A 23,548-nucleotide genomic window follows, 5' to 3' on the forward strand; every position below is an offset into this window, starting at 1 on the left:
TCCTTACAGAGAAGCAATACATTTAAAAGCTGACTTTTTTTCCTTGTGCAGACTTAAACCTAAAAAAGACGCCCTGAGGTCTGAATGTGGGTGTGTTCCAAGCACTTCAGTAAGTTATATAATGGCCAAACCATGTAATTACAACAATCACATCAGTCACATGATGCCATTAGGCCCAAAAAACTGTTTTTCAGTAGGCTTACATTGTAAAAGAAACGTCTGCAAACCAGCCAGTATATTTTTTTAGGAGTCACAACTGCTGCAAAATGACTCGTTTCACCGTCAGAATTTGATGCTTTCAGTCTGATATCATTTGGAAAGTCTAGAAGAGCTAAATGATTTAATAATTTTATCCACGTTCAAGTTAGCGGAGGTCCAACAGGAAGTTAGCCGGCTTGGCAGGCCCGAGATGCTAGTACGCAACACTCTAGGGCCAACAATGAGGAAGATCTGGGTATTCTTATGGCACTGAACAATCTTCATAGGAATGAATGGAGCCCAACGCTGTATTCAGTTCTCTTTATACATCCATGGTGTGGCCTGTCTCACACACACTGAGAGAGCAGACTCAGAAATGAGCAGCTGATTCTGCTGTTAGAAATCCAAATGTTGACTTGCAGACAGAGTAATGCTTCCACAGTAGCTTACACACACTGTATGAGCAGGATGGACAGGAAGCAGACTCTCCTCATCCTGACAGCTGCAGCTATCGGAGGGTGGCACACAGCTCTCTCTACCTGTTTCCATCGGCCTTGTTCTGGTCACAAAAAAAAAGGCGCACTGAAAAGTCAATTCAGCGTATATGTTTACAACCAAAACAGATTTTATTCACCTAAAAATAAAATCTAAAAAAGATTAAACATAGCTTTCGAGTGAATCAAGTAGCACTAAAGCACAGATTCTCCTCTGCAGTGACTCAGGTTTTTTCTGAGACAAGACAGTGAGTGATTTAAGGTTATTGATCTTTTTTTGAGGTGGGACAGCAGTGATGCGCAAACAAACCCTTTAGAAAGCATAAGGACCCGGAAAAGGATTGTTTCATTATTAAAGGGCTGTGTATTGATTATGCAGTCGGTAGGACTCGCAGGCAAGCAGATTAAGACTGTGAGTGACAGGTGAGGGAGGGAAACCCGGGCAGCCAGCTCTCCCTCGCCCCGGCTCCAACTCCTGATGGCTCTGGACATATTTAGGGCTGATAGAGTTGTGGGTCTGCCCTCTGCTGGGCTCTTGTGGTGTCATCACAACACACACACCAAAGACATTTTCATTAACGATTCCTTCATTTTTCACTAATTTTAGAGCCTTTTTATAGGGTCCCCCCATGACACCTTTTTTTCATTTTTATGAGACGTTGTATGGGGGAAAATAAAATAAGAGTACTTCAATTTGCCATGTATTGTTGTACTTTAATATATTTTGATGAGAAGTGTTTTTTTATCGGGTATATTATAACGGGTAAAATATACCTGATGTTAGTGATGGTGTTACCAACTGTCAGGTTAGTGTTCTAGGGTTAATGAATTGTTTTAAGACTGGTTTCTGATAGGTCTCTGATTTATTATGTGCTGAGAAGAAGTAGAAATGGATTCAGAACATGTGTTTCAGCTGCATCATGAAATAATCACATCATGTGCTTATAACACATTGAAACAGCTTAATTCTGAGAAACAGGTTGGTATATGCTAATCTGGCATTTGGCTGTAACAGTGACAAATAATGAATTAGTTGGATGAGCAGTCCTTGCTTCTGGTCACCCTCTGCTGTCTCACTTCCTCTACCTCTACATATGACACTTCCCACTACTTGAGGATGAGTCACAAAATTGTCCTCTGAGGTCACCGCTGATGGAAATAACGGGTAAATCCACAGAGGCCGAGGCTCCCGTCATGGCTTTCAGGAAATGGACGAATGCGAGCATCCCAATTACAGTTTAATGACTTACATTTATGCCCTTAATAAGGGGACATCTAGGTCAAGTGACCCACAACTGAGGACCATAATGACAGGCCATTAATCATCCTGCTGTATACAAGCATTCATCTGCTGTACAGTGGGAGATGGGACAGAGCTGGCATTAGAGAATTCTCCAAGACCACTGCTGCGAAGGGAAAAAAAAATATAGAAAGAACAACGTTTAAGAAGTAATATAGAGCAAGTGACCTCTAGCGATGTATGAGGAGGAGGGGTCGGCAGTTTTTATATATTATTATGATGTTCAATATGCTTCATTAGTGGGACCTGAGGGATGAGGGTCTGGACTGCAGTGCTGTAGACTTGGCTGCTGCAGGGTCCACCAATAAATCCTTGTTAGAGCAAAGATTGAGCACTTAAGGCTTCACAACCTTTCTCACTGATGGGTCATATCAGTTAATGGAGAAATTTTAGTGGCGCTTTAACCTTTGGGGACCTATGTTACAATCATCTTTATTAAAAAATATATCTCGTATGAAGTCGCACTACTTGCTTCCTTGGAAAATTGCTTGTGGAAGTCTACTGGATGTGGTCTCGTACAGCGAGGTCAGTTTCTCTCTGAAAAGTAGATTTTGGTTTTTTTTGCAGTTCAACCTCACATTTACAAAAATAACTGAGCTTTTCTTTACAAACATTCCCTCCTCTCCGCTTCTGCTCTTATCTTAGGCTTTGTAGTAAGATGTCTAAAGCTCATGTCATTAATCAAAAGATCATTTATAGTTTGGTTCGCTGTCGAGTGCATCGCATGGAGCCTGACCTCATTACAGAGACCAGTGGCCTTCTTTTAGCAGCAGAATTGGGTGAAAGTTCAGTTAAATCTTTTCACATCTTACCGTTGCCTTTGAATATGTAGACCATGCAGTTATAATTGACCACTTCAAATTCTGGATTAGCATCCAGGACATATCATGTAGTCCGTCCACGTCATTTTGCTATTCTGGCAATACACTGATCACTGATACATATACCACTGAAATGTTTAAAGTATTTGCCAGAGCACCACCTCCAACTCAACACTTTCATAATCAATTCGAGAATCTGCCAACTAAGGTGACTCCAGCATGTATTTGTTGTGTGAAGGTGAACTTAACACTTGGTTATTTGGTCTACCCTGCTTCCAGTTCTGTACTTAACCATATGAGGGCAGCCAAGATCTGCTAATGTGACCACTGATGTCTTACTCTGTCAGAGAGTGGAGCTGCAGAAAGGGTTGTGGTCTCCTAGTAACCTGATGGTCCATTCAGCTGTGTTACAGTAGAGTAGCCCTGTGCCACACATTCAAGCACAATGCAGGATCGTGACAACCTGTAGGCTCAGTCTGCTGGTACATTAATACCAGAGCTGGAGCCGAGTGTAAGTTCTCCTCATAAAGAGGTGCTAGGTCAGTCAGCTCTGGAGTTGCTGGCGATAAACGAAGAAACATAATAAAAACACCACATTAATATGAGGAGTGTATGTGCGTATGTGTTTGCGTATGATGAAATGACTGCTGAGGAAGCACATGTCCAACAGAAGATGAACCCATTTCTCTCACAACTCTGAAGACAGTGATATCAACTTATAACTTCATTTAAACACCCAGTTTATGAGACACATGACACATGACTGTCTCTCATATGACATGAAGATGTGAACGTCCCAAAGGCCTCAGTGTGCTACAAATAAACTGAGATGTACAATCTGTTCTCAAATGGCTACTCTGAATGTGGTCTGAAAACCCCACTGCCACAAAGAGGAGTGAGCCATGATGAATAACAGGGATAGTGATGCACACTTTTCGACAGTCATTCCTTGAAGGGAAACTCCTGAGGGAGCTGCACGAAATCTGATAAATTACCTCAAGTGATGTCACTTGACTCAGCGTCCGCTAGGGCTGAAGATTTGAAGATTGAAAATGAAAAAAATGTGGGCATGTGTCAGAAAGAAGTGAGCTGCTTGAGTCTAGCGGCTCAAGGTTATGTTAGCGGCTACAAGCATAAATAAAACATTCAAATCTCCAAAGGAAATGCAGTCGAATATAATATAGTGCAAGTTTTGACCAGGAATAAAAAAGTATCAAATAAAAAAGATGATATCTACGGGTCTGCTGCATCAGTTTTGATACTTCTGTTTTGTAACTGGAGTTGGTGGAGGACATTTGTGGTTTACACAGGAAAAGAGTGAGAAACTTGGAAAAAATGAGACAAACATGAACATCCTCATCACACTATTCTGTATTACTGCCTGGAAAATAGAGGACAAAGATTTAAGTTAGCAGCAATACAAACTATTCAAATCTCTTTTCCTGAAACACATGCAGACTCAGTCACACACTCACACCTCCATCTCTCCCCATGCAGTGGCCAACACTTCTCTTCCCTACCACCCACACTGGGATAAGTCATCACTGCTTCACCGCGTAAAGCCTGGTCTTATCTGAGCAGTCTTGTTGCCTTTGCGGTATTATTCTTGATCTCCTCTTGGCCTGCGGCAGAGCTACAACACGACTTACCAAAGCGTTTATATGAGCTCTGCAAGAAAACAGGTGACGCATCCATGCACACGGACCGAAGAAAATAACCACAATATATTCCTTTTCTTTTTATTCTTCTCTCTGTTTGGAAATTGCAGGGTCAATATTTTCATTAATCACATTACTTGACATGATGCACCAAAATTTACTCTATCTGTTTACAGGAATACACTGAATAGAACACAAGGTTTCACAATGGATACACGACTGACGTTTTGCCCATTGCACTTACAACAGTGAATGACATTTTCCAGATTTTTTGTTTCATTTTTTTCCCGCTGCTTCCCTTTACCCTCATCACCTCTCAGATCATATCCACCAAATCGAAGACCTCCTGATAGTCTGACAAAAGCATTCTACGCTGCAGTTGCTGTGGAGGTTTTTTCCTCTTGTTTTACAAACACGATATGTATAGAAACTATACATAGACTGGATATGTTTCTGAATACGAGTTTTGTTCCACTGTTGTAAACAGTCAATACAAGTCAGCCACATACACTATGCTTATGCAATAATTATGATAATCATCATCATTAGTTTCATCATCATCCTCATTATTGTGGTAATAAATATTCTTTTTATACACAAAAGTTGGCAGCAAATACGGCATGGGGATGCACATGACAGCCGTACTCAAAACTCAAAAGCTGTACAGAAGAATGAATTCATATTTACAGTAAGAATGTGTGTCTGTCTGCCTGCCTGACAATCGGACGGCTGCACTGAAGGCTGTTTTGTCTCATGCACCTCATATCGACCAGATAGCATCTCCACCTTTTGTTTTGATACAGATCTTACACAGTTCAGTTGGAGGCACTGTTACGCAACCTCCATATTTCTGCGTTTCATCGAGCAGCAAGTGCTACCAGTCAGGCTTGTGCTTTCAAAATGACATGCCCTGATTTGTGATGACTGGCTGAACATTTTACTCATCAATATTCTCTACATTGGCCTGTGAAAGTCAAGGTTCGTTAGGCAAACCTTGGTGAAATCATGCCTTGCCTTTTTTTTAATTCAGGTACAACCAAGAATATAAGAGCTAATCATGCACCTTTCCAATGGCTTGGCTGCTGAGTGGTTTAATCAACAATGAAATATCCGATAGAAGCATTCCATTCACCCCACAGGTTATACTGACACCCAATATGTACACTGACAAGTATTAATGAGAAGTGCTGACCATCTGTATCACAGGTTTATAGCAGCACGGACAGTCACTGCAAGCCAAACACTGAGGAGCCCAGGTCAGCCAAAAACGCACAAAAACTGAATGAGGGCTTACGAACAGCCAGACAAAGCCAAGCAAACCCATGCTTCAAAGCAACATGATGGTGGACATTCAAAACCGACAGTCTACACAGTTTACCCTTTGGCAACAAGTCCCCCGTGTGGGGAGTGAGGGGTCAAAACATGCCACGAAAATAAAAGCAATTCTAGTTCAATATTCAATATTCAAATTCATACAGACAACTTGCTAAGTAAAAACATTTTTCATGACCTTTTTTTTTTTTTTTTACTATTTTAGTTCGTAATTTTTGTTGTTTTCTTGTGAATACACTGATGATAACAAACCATTTTAGGCTGAATCACTTCCAGGTTCAAAATGAGTCATTGCATAGAACATTTGAATTGATAATTGCTTTCATCCTCTCCTATATCTGTATCCGTGTGTGTGCGTGTTTGTGAGTGTCTGTATATGTCTGACTGTATGTGTGTGTGTGTGTGTGTGTGTCTTTGCACAAATAGAGGCAGTGGGCCCAGCTTGTTAGTGAGATCATCTTGTTGGTGAATTAGTAACCTCATTAATCAGCAGGAGGTTAACAGGTCTATTTGGTGGAGAACACAATTAACCTTGGCTCTGACGTATAACAAGGATGCAAAGAGTGTAATGTGTAACGTATGTGTGTGCAAGAGATAGAGAGAGAGAGAGTGTCTGTGTGAGTGTGTTCGTACCTGTCTGCATGCTCTTATGCATCTGCACATAACATGCACATAACGACACGGTACTGTGGTTGTAAACCCTCTGACAAATTGTATAACGGCTATTTATCGATTGATATTTCCCATCACTGATTTAAACAACATTTATACGATTGTGCTATATACCATTTTCTGCATGCTATTGCTTTTAAAAAATCAACAAGCAAATTATTTGATGCAAGAAAACAGATTCAAACAAATAAAACATGAAAAATATAAAGATTTACCAAAGAAAAAGCACAGAACAACAAAAAAAAGAAAGTCACTGGAGAGTGATTCCATAAATACACAGATGACAAATTTACATTATTAGATCTCTGATTTGTCTTATGTACATACAATAGTATACAGTTGTGTAATAAGAAATGCATGATGACATGGACGTTTTAAAACATGTGAGGTATACAAGTAAAAACATGTACTGAATAAGGCTCTTCCATTCAGTGAATATCAGGCAAAAATGAAAAGAAACTAAAAGATGAGACAAATCAATAAAAAAAGGATAAAGTCCCCTCTGGGATTTTATCCTTTTTATACTCATCCCCAGAGCTGACTGCTCTGGGGATGAGTATAACGATGGCTTTGCGATGGCTAATAAAGAGCCGTGGCCACTCTTTCATTTGGTCCTCTCATCCGTGTGAATCTCACACTTGTGGGCACACTGGTAGTAATTCCCTTCCCTAAAAACCTACAGCTAATGACTAGTGGCATCTCTTAGGTGGTGAAAAGGTATTGATATGGGCTTCTTTTTTTCAGTTTTTTGAAATATTTGTGCGTGCATTCTCATGTCCACGTTTTCACAATGCATTCTGTAGACATCGAAAACAAAAAGAGGGGAAATAAAAACACATTCAAAGAAGGGGTCAAATTCCCTATATTGGAATGTACTGTAGAGATCGGAGAAACCAAGCATCCAAGGATTGTGGTGGAGTCATCAGGTTGGTTGTCATTGCCGTGATACACCTCGTCTACTCCAGGTATGTGGTGTCATTGTGGGCTAAGATCGGTATCTTTGATACAAGGAAAACCTATGAAAATCTATCTTTTTTTTCTTTTTTTCACTGTGTTTTGCATGAGAAGGCTCTGAAGACATCAATGTAGAATTAAATATCCTTGCCAGATGTGCACTCCGCAGACATGAGTGGTGTTCCATTAAAATCCCTACAGAGGGTGCTGTGAGGCTTCCTTTATTGAATTTATTCAATGAAGAGACATGCATCACCAAACATGCTGAATTTCTCCCATGATATCCAGGTGGTTCAGTTTAGCAGGCTTTTTACTGTCATACAGATCCCAGGAGGCTTTCTCTAGGAGAGGATTGGAAGCAGGACTCCAGTCTCCCTTCCCCCTCTCCTCCGTTTCGCTACATCCTCATCAATGACCGTTGTTGTCCTCCTGAAATAAAGACAGTGAAGATGTGAATGGTAATTGTTCATGCACAATATTAAATTCTCCAGACCAGATGCATGCAGAAAATGAATGCTGTAATGTAGACAAAATCAATTTAAGAAAAACAAATAAAAATGACCGTAAAATTAAATGTAAAAGATAAAAATAAAAAGCAGTGTTTTGCAGCATCACAGCCTCTTAAACTGCACATAGTCTGCAAACAATTTGCACTGCCCTATTTTGCACCTCTTAGCTGTACATTTTATTTTATTATATTTCTTAGTTGTATATACCTTATTTTTACTTATATTTATATTTCTTACGTACAGCAGTGTTACTGGGACCAGAGACATAAGAATTTCACTGCCAGTGATTGCTTCATGTATCTGCTGAGCATGTGACAATAAAGTCTTTGAATCTTGAATCTTGAATTGAATCTCTAAGGTTTATTTAAGTTTTCCCATGGCAATTGCACAGCACACTTCCATAGACTGAAACCTTCTGCAGTGTTTATGTTGCAGCTCTGCCAGCCTTCTCTACTTTACTTCGCATGATACTTCAGCCAATCATAGCCCTGCTGGTATCGGCAGTAATCCAGTGGGCTGAGCAGGCTGGCCTGCTGCTCAAAGAAGAACTGAGTCGGTTTATCTCCACATTCCCCCGCTGAATCCTGAGACTGGTCACAGACACAGAGGTGACTGACACTGTCACTGATAGTAATCCGAGTGTCAACATTGACAGCAGAGCAGCTGAATGATAGACCTTCATTCAAATGAGCCACAACTTCATCCTGTGCCAGTCACCGCATGTGTTTTGACAGATGCTAAACAAAGTGCATTAAAATCTGCTTTATTTGCGCTTCTGTAGTTCTGCTCCATTGAGCAGAATTAGTTCATTAGCTCATTCTAGCATGTAATGAGTGATGCTTACCATGAGTCATGAGTCTGTGTCCCTGCATGTGCTCTTGTCCCTGTGTGTCTTTGCGTGTGTGACATTAAAGCAAAGCCACAGTTAGCCTTCTCAGGCTAATTATAGCCCAGTATGCTTGGCCCAGATTATTGGATGTGTGTGGAGTCAGAAGGTAAACTGTACTAGTGCTGACCTCCCTTGTTCTTGGATTTGGCCTCTCACCTCTGCAGTAAAAGGTGACTGTGACTTAAATTAGCTGACCTGACACAGCAGTGAATCAATGAAATACAACGCTGAACCAAACAAAAAACATCAACAAAACTAAATTCATCCAACCCACGATCAAGCAACACGACCAAACATCCAAACCAAAAAAACATGCATGAGTATACACAGATGTATGTGAATGGCTTTTAGTTACTTACTACTGGTCCATTGAGGCATCAGACATCTCCACATCATCATCATTCTGGGACTGTAGCTCTGTCAAGGGATCCACTTACTTTCAGGCCTCCTCAGTCCTCTGCTCATGTCTTGCAACACCGTGCTGACGAAGCGTTCACCCCTATTTAATTCACTTCAATTGTGTGCCCATGTCTGGGGAATTCAGTGCTGACAAGGCATCCTTTGATTCCAGCTCTGTTCAATAATTTGGGGGTAAGGGAAAGGTACAGCGGATCAGTCCGAATATACAACCGCAGCATTTAATCAGGCATCACTTCACTTGAGTTCTCTCATTATGCAGACATGGACTATGCTAATCTATGTAAATATCCAGCTGATAAAAGACTTAATCCATTAATCAACGTGTGACAGCATTTTATGTTTTCACAGCGTGGAGTTTTGGTTTACTAAATAAATCTAAAACTAACGAGGTAAAACGGAAAAGTATCGTCAGCGATCAACAGCTTAACAAGTTGCCGCATTACTGCTTTTGTTTTACATGATGCAAGTGTCACTAAAGTGAAAAAACATACATTACATTTTTTAATGGTTTTCTACAATGACATGGTTTTCACTCGCTTAGTGAAGCAGCTGACACAGTATTTATTATAAAGACAACGAACCCCCCCAGAATTTAACATGTCCAAAGAAAGTATCTATTTCTCACAAGAGAACCGTTAATGAGATACTCACTGATGCACTCAGGATCTATCTTCCTCTGTTTCCTCTGTAATGTGAAATGTATTTAATGCAGGTTCATAGGTTTTTCAAGTACAAAGCTATCAATCCATCTCATTCAAGTCTGCATACCCTGAAAAAAAAGCACAGTTGATTCAAAATAAATAAGTAAGACAATAAGCACATCCATGATCATTTCTCAGACATCCATGATTTAGAACGAAGAAGCAATTGATCATTCCTGTTGATCAATAAAAATTGCCTCCCATCCTAAACTCAATCCATGCTTCTAAATGCAAATTTTAAAAACGAGAACATTTTGAGTTACTAAATCCTGTAACTTTCGTAAAAACTAGAGTTCACTTACCCTCCTCGCGGTAGTTCACCAAAATGAAGTGAACTTCTTCCCAAGGCCAGACAAAGCTGCCAAAATGACAAAGAGAAGGAGGCAAATAAGAGAAAAAAAAATCCAACCCAAAAAGTGAAATAGATATTCAAGGAATTCCAGTATCTTAATTGTTGCATGTATTAATAGGCTCTCCTTTTAAAATAAAAGCTGTTAAAGCAATGAATTCAACATTAGCTAAACCCAAAGATAAGCTGTATTTCAGTTTCTTCAAACATTTAAACATTTATTTATTAATGACTGTACCATCTCCCAGCTTTCCCGCCTGCTCTGCTGCCCCTCCTTGTAGGATTTTGCTGAGAACATTTTCCCCTTCAGCAGGTGTCTGTCCGGCTGCAGCGCTGCCTATACCTCCGGGTTTGCTACCGATGCCAACAGGGGCGGCTTTGGAGCCTTCAAACAACATAACCATATATGTGATTATTTGCCTGAGGTGATTGTGTGATTTATGGTAGTGGTGGAACTGAGACTCACCAATCCCTGTTAGTGGGGGTGTAGATATTTTGGTAGGCTGAGGTGCTGTTGGGACTCCAGTTGTTGGTTTCACTCCCGCGGCTGCTGCTGCAGGTGTAGCATCCATCTTTGCCTTTGTTAATCAAACAGAGACAAATGTGGAGTTAGGGCTAAGTTTCATTTTGCTACAATATATCATTTTAAACTAAATGTAATCCCATTAAAATTGTAATCTGATATAGGTAATCATATTCTATTTGTTTTTCTCTCATTGAAATTGTTAATTTTTACACCTGTGCTTTTGTCAATGTATAGTTTATATAACTGGTGTCTTTTTGAGCAAGTCAGATTGTCCCCACGCTCTACAAACCAAAGCATCAAAGAAACAACCGTTGCTTCTTTTTGTTACATTTAAAAGTGTTTTTGAGAGTTTAGTAGGGCATTGCAACAATTGCATTTTGTGCCAAGCCTCTTGGCAATATTTTCATGAGAAAAAGTCGCACATCATTAAAAAAACATTTAAGGAACATTTAATATGGGTTAAGTAAAACCAGATTTAGGCCTCCTCACCGCTGTGGTAACTGGCTGCCCTGCTGCAGACCCTACACCGGACTGGCGTCCCTGTGGTGGGGTTTGACCGGATTTGGGCTGCTGCTGTGCTGCTCCTGCTCCTGCTCCTACTCCTGCTCCTGCTCCTGTGGAGGTTGTTGTAGGCTGGGTATTCTGAGGGGTCCCACTGTGCTGCAGAGGTTGCTGCTGCTGCTGTTGTGCACTCTGCTGATGCTGCTGCTGGCTCTGCTGGGTACTATCAAGTGCTTCAGAGCCTGGCTGTCTTCCAGCCTGGCCCTGGCCACCTGACCGCTGCTGCCCAGCATGGCCCTGAGGGGGCTGCTGCTGTTGTTGTTGCTGCTGCTGTGGTTTAGACCCTGCTGGTGAGGGCTCCTGCCTTCTGGAGGATGTACGGTCTCCTTGGGGTCTCTGGCTCCGTCCCCCAGTGCCATGATGATGACCAGAGGCTGAGTCTCGAGAGAAATCGCCTGAGTTCCGGGGGCTTGCCTGGGCGGAACGAGAGTCTGGACCGCTCCTTCTTTGTGTAGACGAGGAGCTCCTGGCATCAGAGCGGCCAGAGGGGTCTTTGGGGTGTGTCCTGGAAGAACGGGAGGACCTCGGGTCTTCTGAGGAGTGGCGAGAAGAGCTGTGTCTGCCAGTGCTGCTGCCATGGTGACGATGATCACGTGATGATGTGGAGGAGGAGTGGCGTTGTTGGTTGTACTCATCCTGGGGACAGTATTCCTCTGGAGGTTCATCATAATCATGGTAGGTGTGTTTACTACGCCTACCTGTAGATGAGTGAGTTCCACTTCCATGATGTCTTGAACGATCAGAACGTGCCTCTCGTGGTTTCTCAAACCAATCAGTCTCCTCTTGTCCCAAATGATAGGCTTTTTAAAATCAAAACAAACATTATCACTCAATTGTTTTATGTGGAGAGAGGAATTGCATGCACATTGAAGTCATGCAAAATAAGTGGGAAAACATGCTCCACATCCCAGAGCCATGCACGTTTGAGGACACCAAGAAAAAAACAACTTAAAAAAACAGATCTCACATTTAAAAATTATGTGTGCAAAACACGAAATATAAAACAGGCATTTTTTGGCTTAAATTATCACAGGGAACATTCCATAAAAAAAAAGACAAAACAAGACAAAATAATGGCGCTCTTCACAAAATTCCACACATGGCATGCAGTCCCTTTCCAACACAGTTTGAAGGTGGGTGGAACAAATGTCAGGCAGCACAAACTAATCAGCACCAGTTACCTTCACTGTCAGAAACAGCACAGTGCATGTCATCTACGAGGTAAGGGTCATCTGGTTTGTAGACATGACTCCTGGGCAGGTCCTTCTTGTGGTGGTCCTGCACATCTGGCAACGAGTGGCTGGAGCCATACTGGTTCCTGACATCATGGGCGTCTGGTATGCCAGAGCCTCTTCCCATGCCCACAGGCTTCCCAACAGGACTGAGTGGGCTCTCCTCTTCTGAATTCTGGCTGCGCATGGGAGGCCTTCCACTGCGGCTGCTTCTCTGAGATCGCTCCATGGCATCCCTCTCGTAGGATTTACTCCTATGGCCTGTGGCATCTCTGGAGGAAATCTTGTCCATACCATATCCAGTAGACCTGGACCTGCCAGAACTGTACATGCGGTCGTCTTCCTCAAGACCCTCCCTACTGGTGCCGTAATATTTCTGCTGGTCATATGCATTCTTCTTCATGCCGTAGGTGACATCATCCTGAAGCTTCTTGGATCTGGACACAACTGTACAGCTGCCTCCTGTTGATGTTGTCATTGTGTAAGAGGCAAGGTCAGACTCCACATCCCGTGCCTCCTCTATGGGGGAAAATTTAGAAATCTTCTGCTCCATTCCTTGTTTCCTGTGCTTACTACGTTTAGAGGAGACCACTGCTGGGGCGAGATTCTTGGAAGTGAGTTTGTGGCTACTGGAGCTGCTCCGTGATGAGTGTTTATAATCATCATAGTAATAGGAAGAGCCTCCACTCACTGTGGTGCTGGTGCGACTGTCCACTGTACTCTGGTAACCTGCTGTGCCTGTAGGTCTGCCATAAGCATCCACGGGCTCATCTTCAGGCCTACCATAGGCACTCCCACGTGCAGGGCCATTCTCACTGCGATACCGCCCTCCAATAGGATGGCCTAGAGCATCAGTGGGTTGGCTAGTGCTGTCTTTTGTCAGCTCACTGATGTCATCAATCATGACGTAGTTCCTGGGAATATTTTGTTCCAGGTTAGAGGTGTAGAGCCCATCTGAAGCATAAGCAGAGGTGGGGCTGTCCACAGAGTGAGTCAGGCCAGGCTCAGGGGGGCGATATTGTCCATACGCATTACTGTAGACTGGACCAAAGCTGGTATCTGGAGCTGATGTGGCCACCGACACTGCTGGGTTGCTAATGACCTCATAGTTGGTAGGAAGTTTTTGCTCAAGATCAGCTAAAGACGTTTGCCGTGGTCTTTGATGGACTGTAAGGATCTCTGCCTGGGGCTGGTAGGAGAGACCTGGTTGGTAGGAGCTGTGGCTGGGGTAAGGAAGGCTCTGGCCTGGCATTGGCTGGCCAGGTGGATGGAAGCCCTGGTGACCATGCTGCTGCATGCCAAGGTCTGTCTGGTAGGTTGACTGGGCATATATGCGGGAGGAATAGGTTCCCTGGTTCTGGTAGCCAGGGCCTGGTGGGGGATGGGGCTGAAATGTTCCTGGCTGGGGTGCAGAAGATGAGGGATACTGAGGAGGTTGGAAACCTATCTGTTGGTACGCAGAGCCCGGCTGCTGTGTTGATGGTTGACTTTGAGGGTATGGATAAGACATATATGATGAGGTTGAGGGATACTGGGAGGTTGCATTGAGGTCATTAGAAAATTGGCTCAGTGGTGCAGTGCTGGGCCTTGTCAGCAGACCATTGGCATCAAAGGTTCCTGTTGCAGCTGCCATCCGGAGGTTATTGAGCTCACTGTCTGACATGTAGTCCCGAGCGTCACCCATGCATCTCAGGTAAGCCAGCTCTCTCCTCTCCCTCTCCTTCACCATGGTCTCTTTACGTTGGGTGATGCCTAACTCCAAGTAACGTAGCTTGGCGTCGATCTCTTTCTCTTCTTCCTCCAGTTCAGCCTGCTGCTTACGGAGCTTCGACGACTCTTGTTCCACAGCTTTCAATTCACTCAGCAGGCCGGCCTTGGTGACTCCCTGGGCAGGCCTGGGCAGGACCCTCTGGGGCATGCCAGGAGAGCTGTACATTTGTGCTGGAGTAACAATGGGGAGTGGACTCTCCTCTGGAGGGGGGCTGGGGAGAGTCCTCTTTACTTTCCTCATCAGCGCGTTCTGCTGCTGCTGCAGGGAGGCCATCTGCTAGGAGAGGCAGAGACACATCAGCAAACACTGAGCTATAAACAGAATGTGTTTATGTAAATTAGACTCATTACTGTACACTGGGTACTCACACAGGGTCTGCACATTTCTCCATCCCTAGACCTAAGTGAAGAGCTATGCAGCTTGAAATGGGTTCAGATTACTTGATGTTAATTAACCTATTTACTATGGGAGTGTTGGCTTCATCAGTAATTCAATTAGCATAGTTTGATTTTATCATATTGATTGAAATGTGGTTTCATTGAAGCCAAAGACATTAAATGACATTTTTCATTTTATGTCTGATTAACAACGTTAAGTAAAATATTCACAGTAGTACTGCCAGTCAGTGCGGTCACAAAGCACTTCTATTACATAATAATATTGCAACATGGCTACATGGTTACTCCTAAGACTAAATGAGTAAGATTACTAACATTGTTACTGCAATGAGTAAAATATTAGTCAAATACTGTATTCCTGTACAGAGCCAGTACCAATATGTGCATTTGATCATGCAACATTTGTGCTTTTCAATTCACATCTAATTTCTTAAATGTAGGATCTGTGAATGTCAGAATATATTCTATTCAAATAAAATTCTGAACAAAATATTTTGAGTAGCTTAGTAAATGTAAATATAAGCATGAAATGGTAAACACCAGGAAACATCAGGGACATCAGCAACTGAGGTCTTGAGTCTTTTGATTTTCCCTTTACTCCTTTGATCAAATATCTGGCCTCTTTCACATTATCATCTTTACATATGGCATGCAGGTAAGAACAGTCAAAGACTACAAATAAAATCACAACTTAAAACTTTGCTGGTCTAATACTTACAAAATAGTTGTGGTGGGTAGATCCATGGGGATTTTTTAAAATATCCACAAGAAAATCGTGTAAGAAATTCTAACACTAAAGATTCGAGGTATAAATGTGTAAAATGCCTGAAATCTGATTTCTATGTTTGCTTCTCAGACTAATTTTGGTCTAAGTGCAGAGCAATGTTAATTTACTTTGACCAGCTGCTAACAATCAGGAAGACAGCAAAGAACCACCAGGACTCCTCCACATTGTATCTCCCCTTGGCAACTCTTAGGGGCTTGCCAGATATAGAAGACATGACAGAAAGAGAGTGAGAGAGAGTGATAGAGAGATAGAGAGAGAGTGTTAGAGAGGGAGGGGGGCAAGAGAGGGGGGTGGGGGGGTAGAAAAACAGACTAAAACAGTAGAAAGGGAAAGCTAAGGGAGGAGATACAACAGAAAAGGATGATGGGAAAAGCTTTTCTGGCATGGCCAGCTGCTCTCATGAGAACATTCTGTCATCCTCTCGATGCCAGATCCTGTGTGATCATCTATATCCATACAGAGTATATTCTGCATATACAAATATTTATTTTGATTTATATTTTTTGCTCTCAGACAGTGAACTGATTAATACTACCTTCATTAAAAGGACACTATTTATATATAATGCTGCTCTAGATGCTATTTGGCTCTTGAAATGTGGAACAAACTAATTTGTTTTTACAGGGTTTGGCACTGGTAGCCCTGGTAATTAAACATTAGTTTGAGAGCAAAAGAGGTGATACATTTTATGACATTTATAATACCAAACGTCCTACCAATAAATGCCTAACATCAAACTATCCCATGCAAATAAATATGTATGATAAACTTGACATCAGAGAATATTGTATATCAGCTGCAAAAACATATGTTATATTTGATCAAGGTTTGAATCTCCATGGAGATTAAGGCATACCACCTAAGGCATCATCGCTGATTTTTATAGACACTAGTTTTAGAATTTATTTATGCACTGTGCACTGTAGCTATATTTGAAGAAACTATAATGGATTTTGTGGGGATGGTGCATTTTTAAAAATAGATATTTCTTCAGAGTACATTCCCCTGAAAGATATATTTTTGTATTGTATTCATTATTATTTTGGTAAGCCTATATAAATTTAGATAACTGATCAGTTCTTTAAAGAAAAAAACTGACGGTTTTGTACCTGACTGTTGGACACAGCTTGCTGATGATATGGGGAGAACCTGTTCTTCGCAGGGTCTTCTGATGTGGGGCTGAGAGGCTTGGGATCCGACATGGAGCGCTGCACACTTTTTATGGGTCTTGGTAGGGTCTGGTGGCGTTGGGGTGATTCAGCGGTAAAAGCCTTCTGCTGGGGTGTAACGTGGGCCTTGTTAAGTTTCTCCTGGGAGGCAAATGTTGTCTCCAGCATGCGATGAGGAGACAGTGGAGACACAGGGGAGTATAGCACCTGGGGAGATTTGGGGGGCTGGCGAGACGGAGATTCATTTTGTTGCTGCTGATAGCCAATTTCCAGGGGGTCTGGTTTCCTCCTCTCAAACTTAGCAACTCCTTGGAGTCTAGGAGACGTTGGGTCAGATGTGTTCGCACCTACTATATGCAGACTCGTGGAGTATGGACTGATAGTTGTAGGAACACTCAGCTGAGGGGCGACCACACCCTGAGACTGAGACTCTGGTTCTGTCTGGCAGGCCAGACTTTCACCTTTGTGGGTCCTTTCTGGGGCTGCTATGTAATGTAATAGGTCAACTTTTGAGGTCTCAGCCATCGTAATGTGAATTGCAGGCGAAATCCTGCCTAGCTGGTCAGGCTCTGTTTGGCACGATGAATCATTTGTGGTCTGTATAGCTATACTTGCAGAGGCCACTTTAGATGACCCTTCTGATTTAGCCTCACCACTGGATTCAGAGTGCTTGGATACACGTGATCGCCTGCGCCTTACTGGCTGCTGGTCCCATTCTCCCTGGTCCTCCTCATCAGTCTGCACACTGCAGTCTGCAATACGCCTTGTTCTCCTACGCCTGTTCATGAATCTGTCTTCTCCATCTTCATCATCTGTTTGCACACAGCTGTCTGTAATCCTTTTCACAGAGTCCTCCTCTGAGCCATCCCTCAGCCGAGGCATGGAATTCTGCTTTTTCATAATCTTCGAATCAGCCTGTTTGTCACTGCTTCTCAAAGACATTTCAGAGGCAGAACTATGAATAGGTCGAGCAGACACCACGGCTTGGACCACTTGCCCATCCTGCCAAAATTGAACACTCTGTCCATCTTGTTGAATAACTCTACCACTCTGGTCACATATAATGAACCCTTGAGGAGGCCCTCCTCCAACGACTACACCTTGTATAGCACCCTGGGCAGATGTTGCTGCTGCTGCTGCTGCTGATGCAGCGGCTGCCTCTGCTGCTGCAGCAGCAGCTGCTGCTTCCACTGCTGCCGTCTTTTGCCTTTTCTGCTCCTCCAACTGCTGCTGGAGCTGCTGCTGCAGAGACTGAATCTGTTCGAGCTGCATTCTTTGCTGGGCCAGTTGTTCTCTTTGCATAATGAGCTGTGTCTCCCGCTCTGCTTGCTGTTGATGTAGGACTTGCTGTTTGATTGTCTGCAGCTCTTGAATCTCACGCTGAACGAGTAGCTGTTCTTTTTCTCTGTGACGCTGAAGCTCCATACGATCTCTTTCAAGCTCCTCTTGTAGGCGCAGCTGTCGTAATTTCTCCAGTTCAACACGCTCTCGCTCTAGCTGCAGCATGTGTTCTTGTTGCTGACTAAGTCTCTCATCTTCCTTACTTTTCTGGGTATCTGTGGGAGGGGAAAGTTTGGAACTCGGTGCTAGGGCACCACCATGTTGAGTCGCTTGTGGCTGGCCCTGTGGCAGAACTAATGGTTGAGGTTGACTGATAGGTTGGACTGGTAGTTGGGTTTGAGTCAAAGATAAAGGTTCAGTTTGAGTAGGTAACTGCTGTAGCTGCATTTGAGCCTGCACTGGCTGGGCAGTTGGAGGTTGGCCTTGAGCTGGAGAGAGGGATGTAACACTCTGCGAGGTAAGTTGAGTGCGGTCTGTCTGTTGATCTGCCGTGGTTTGCATGCCAGTTGCTGGTACATTTTGTCCTCCTAAGTGTGCTGCAGGTTGGTTTGGTGGAATGGTTGCAGCTGTTTGAGGAGCAACTGTTGTTAAAGGCTTTCCAAGGTACATGGCAGTTTCCTGATGTGAGCTGCTTGCATCGGGCACACTTCCTGATGGTGTGGCTGAAGTAGGATACTGGTTCGGCGGAGGGTAGGAATATGGTCCCTGTGTGGACAGGGGCATTCTGGGAGTCACTTGAGGCAACCTGGTAAGACTAGCCAAGGGTACAGCAGTTACACCAGTAGGGTATGGTCTGTAAATTCCTCTAGGCATAGGACGCAGGACAGGGGCAGGCTGGGTGGTAATTGGCAAGGTAGAGGCTATGGGAGTGTTTATGGTGGAATATATCATGCCATCACCTCCTCTCATGGCAGCAGGGTACATGGCGCGTATACTTGCTTGTCTAGCATTTATTAGGTTTGTTAAGGTTTGGCCATTTGCTGTTGGTCTTCCATCTGGGCCATACAGTAAGTTTGCTCTTATTGACGCTAAGCTTTGCTGGAGATTTAGCCTAGCTAAAGGTCCACCCCTTCCAGCTCCATATGGTACCAGTTCAGGGTTATTTCCATACCGACTCCCAAACTGGTCCACTGAGTTAAGAGCTGCACACATGCGGCTGATCTCCCTAGCAGTGGTTGCACTATACTGAGCCAGATTGGAGTCCTGTGAAACTGTTGGGTCACGTGAACTGTAGGCATAGTCGGAATTGATATTTGACATTGAGCCATATCGACGAAGGGGTAATGAAGGTCCTGCAAAATCTCCTTGGTGACGCAAGTCTGTGTAAGACCCATATTGTGCTCCCATGCCAAGGTATCCACCATCATAAGCCTGATTCATGCTGCTAAGATCTACTGCCAGACCCCCTTGGACATTACTCTGATAGTGACTGGCATCAGTCAAGGAGGGCAGATTAGTATCAGACATGGAGGGCTGTATTCTTCCTGAGGGGACTATGGGTGGTTGATATGGTTTATGTTCATCTGTCACACCTTTTGTAGCTTGAGGCTGGTGTTGTTGTTGTTGTTGTTGTTGTTGTTGTTGTTGTTGTTGTTGCTGGCTGCCATTGTAGTGTGGTGGATGGGGAGGGTGGGCTGCTTGAGAGGTTTCATTGTTGGGGTTTTTGTCTGAGGATACTGTTGTAGGCTTGTGAGTGAATGACCCTGAACAGGAACCAGCAAATGGCAATTTGTAAACAACATCACAACATGCCACCTGGTTCTCTGGTTTGATCTGTCCAGTGAGGTCCAAGACCTGAGGAGGGGGAGGAGGTTCCTCTCGCTTCACCAGCTGAGTCACTGTGCCCCCTTGTGATGTGTTACTCTCATCAAGTTGAACCATCATGACATGGGGCTTACCTGTGGACAAGTTCATTACTGTTGGCTTGTTTTTTAGCTCTAAGGCAACTCCACCATAGATTTCATGGGGAGCATTAGAAGCAGGAGCCCCAGACACTGAAGGTGGAGCCAGAGGGGATACTCTTGGAATGGCACTAGCAGTCACTACAGGCTGAGCACTACTTGTCTGGCTCACTACAAGGTCTTTTTTCATCAGCAGTGGCTGGACTTGATTAGCTAAATTGTAACGAGCAAAAGAGGATTGCTGTTGATGCTGCTGGAGTTGCTGCTCAAGAAGCTGTTGCTGTTGTAGAAGCTTCTGCTGCTGTAACTGAAGTTGTTGCTGTTGTATACCAAGGTTCTCTAGGCAGGCATCAATTTTGGGAATAGATGGGTCAGTAACTGCAGGCTTACTCTGGGTTAAACACACGGCTGATCCAACACCCTGCCCCAAATCCACACGGTTTTGCAAAGGATCTCCATACACGACTGTTTGCTTGGGTTGCGACATAAACATTGAACCTGTGACTGTGATGCTAACTGTAGTCGGTGTTGATAGAGATATGTGTGGTTGCTCTTGTGCATTCAGGTTCATAATAAGAGGTTGCACTGCTGTGTGTCGACCAGGTGGCTGCTCTGCTCCTAAAGAGTATCTTCTTGTGTCAGAGGCGAGGGATGTTAGGTCCATCCCCTGGTCTGTCATTATAATTGGAGCCGGCCTCATTGGGGCTCTCAGATCTACCACATTAGTGCTTGGAGGTGTTTGGCCCTGACCCACAACCTTTGTAGAGGTTGGAATATTTGAGATTTTACATAGAGATATGTTTTCCATAGAACCACGACTATGTGCTGATGTGGTCACGGTGCTAATTCCAACATTTACTTTTTCAAAATTTTGAGCCATCTGTGAAGCATGTTTAGGAGACTGTTGTGATGAATGCATCTGTGGTGATGTTGGGGAACTTGCTGAAGGGGGCTGGGAGCTATACAAGGTTTTACAACTGGCCTGTGTTGGTGATGACAAAGGGGAAGTGGAAGAATTTACAGTAAGTGGCTTGGAAGGACTAGTTGTATCAGAGCCCAGAGTTATCACCATCACTGGTGGAGAATCTTGAGAGGACTGTTGTCGTGCAAGACGTGGTGAAATTGCTCTTTGAGGTGCCTGAGCTCCATGGGATACTGCAGTTGATTTAGGACCACCAGGCAAAGATGGCAGCTGCCTGCCACTACTACCAGTGGGTCGAACAGATGGTGAATGCGTTGGGCTCTGTGCTGGAGAAGCGGTTGGGGAGACTGGGGGACTGGGACCTTTGAAAAGTGAGAAGACTTTAGAGGTCAGGGAGGATCCTCCAGGGTCAGGTGATGCCTGTGTTGGCCTCTGGGAGCCTGTTCTGTTCCCAGCAGTCACTGTGCTACCTGCCTGTCGAGTTGTGGCAGTTTGACTGACCTGGGCTTTGGTTGTGGCAACTCCAACAACACCTTCAATTTTGGCACTCTGTGTCATCATCCTATTTTGTGTTTCTTTTGATAGATGCTGTGCTGCATGCATTCCTGGAATTCTTGGGTCACTCCCTGTTGTGGAGAAAGACATAGGTGCAGTAACCTGTGTTGGGCTTGAGCCAGGAGTTAGATCAGTTCCTGCTTCAAGATGATGTTTGCCATCAGGCTGAGCGGTACCTTTGTGCTGAACTGTTTGTCCTTGCCTCTGCATGAGCTGTGCTTTCTTCATCATCTCCTCATAGACCTCCTCTGCACTTTTTAATGTTTTATCAGATGGTGACACCGCTGTTTTTTCAGTGGGCGAGTAGAGTGATGTGAATGTTGGGAGGTTATATTCATTTCCTGATTTGTAAAGCTTTCCACCAATCATCTCAAAGCCCTCTGCCTCAGAGTCCATAGATGGTGAGTATTCAGAACATGATGATCTGTGAAGCTCTTCCATCTCTGCAGCCTGTCTCAGCTCCTCTGTTGGTGATGCATCCTCAATAGGAGAAAGATTACTGGGGGGAGTTTTTGATCTTTCCCTGCGCCTTTGTGCACGCAACTCCTCTTTATCCCTCTTTGTTTTTCGAGCAGTACTTCGGATCCTCTGTTGTTCTAGATCTCTCATTTGCTCTTGTTCTCTTAGTAGTTCTTCCTCCTCTCTAAGCTCGTCTTCCTCAGATGAGTCCTCAATAGTGGGCAGCAGTGGTCCATGAGACCGATGTCGAGCTTTCCTCTGCTGCTTTGCCTCCTCTAGTCTTGCCCTACGGCTAGGACTGCTGTCACTGTCATCCTCCATGGAAGACACAGATGTGGGTGATGTTCCAGAGGTGTAGCTGGGAGTGGTGGCCGGTAGGGTGGATGAATATTCTCCCTTGGACCGCTCCTCAGGAGAACCAGTCAGACTCTCCATCTCCAGCTCTGGTTCCCGTAGGTCATGCTCAGTACTGAGCTCCATGTCTCGGTTGTAGCTGTTAGTGTTATTCAGTTCAATGGTCTTAAAACGCCGAAGGCCTCCAGCCATTACAACATCTTCCTCTTCATTTGCCTTATAAGCACCCTCTGATGCCTTGGTGTCATCCTCAAAACTATTTGAATGGTGAGAGAGTCGTCGTCGCTCTTTGCTCAAATCCCCACTGGTTTTATGTCCCTTCTTAGTCTTCTGGTTTCCATGTTCTTCCAACTCCTCTTCATCAGCACTCATCTCCATAATTTGCCTCCTCATGAACTCCTCATCTGTTAAATCTTTGTGTGACTTCTTCTGTCTTACTGGCAACGGTGAGAGGCCACTTTCACTGCTGTCTTCCACATAATCATGGCGAAGCTTACAACTGAGGTCATCCTCTGATTCATCCCTTGCTGCATCATCATCAGGATTGTAGTCCCGGTCCTGTCCTACAGACAGTGAATGTGGCCTGTGCTTCTGGTCTGAGGCAGTCTTTGACTCTAATAGAGGCTTCATAGAGCTCTCTAGCTTGGTGATTTCTGAGGGGATAGAAGCACCTCTTTCGCTGAGCTTGATTCCTTCTTCCCGGATCTGGCCTGTAATCTCCCCATGAGAGCTGGAGATCCCATCTGAGGAGTATCCAGTGTCACTTAAACTCTGTGTACTTGATTTGTTGTAGTCCTAAATAAAGAGAGAAAGAGAAAGAGGTCAAAAGCAAATAAATGCATATTTTTTGCTAAATTAACTCATGGCAAGATCTATTACAAGCATCAGTGCGCACATTGTATCCCACTATTTCATCAAACTCATCAGCAGTGACATTTTCATGAGCATTTTTAGATAATAGGAAGTAAAATGAATGCACTGGACTTAATGCAGTTAAGATGCAGTTGAAATAATCTGATAACAAAATACTAGAGAATAATTACATTGGAAAGAACAAATCCTTAATCAAACATCCATACATAGTAACACTTTAGGCTAAAATCAACCCAAACATTTACTGTATATTGCGTTTCAGTTTCAGAAATCAAGCAAATTTGACTTTGCATACAGTTCCCACTGAGCAACATTTATACAAATGTTATCCTGAAAACTTAAACTGAACATTTTTTTCTAGTTAAATATATAAAAACCACAACAGGATAATCAGTTTGAATG

General features: G+C 43.7%; 1 protein-coding gene across 1 annotated transcript in view; it reads right to left on the bottom strand.

Moving 5' to 3' along the window:
* Positions 1-10,265: 10,265 nt before the first annotated feature.
* bsnb (bassoon (presynaptic cytomatrix protein) b) overlaps positions 10,266-23,548 on the bottom strand; it is a 57,983-nt gene continuing 44,700 nt past the window's right edge. Inside the window, exons 5-10 of the mRNA XM_070846676.1 lie at positions 16,682-23,068; positions 12,566-14,660; positions 11,316-12,184; positions 10,764-10,875; positions 10,536-10,682; positions 10,266-10,306 (exon numbers count right to left, since the gene is read on the bottom strand). Of these exons, the coding sequence (XP_070702777.1) occupies positions 10,266-10,306; positions 10,536-10,682; positions 10,764-10,875; positions 11,316-12,184; positions 12,566-14,660; positions 16,682-23,068 (9,651 nt within the window). The remainder of the gene's footprint in view (positions 10,307-10,535; positions 10,683-10,763; positions 10,876-11,315; positions 12,185-12,565; positions 14,661-16,681; positions 23,069-23,548) is intronic.

The sequence above is a fragment of the Pempheris klunzingeri genome, chromosome 2, assembly GCF_042242105.1.
Source record: "Pempheris klunzingeri isolate RE-2024b chromosome 2, fPemKlu1.hap1, whole genome shotgun sequence".
NCBI lineage: Eukaryota > Metazoa > Chordata > Actinopteri > Acropomatiformes > Pempheridae > Pempheris > Pempheris klunzingeri.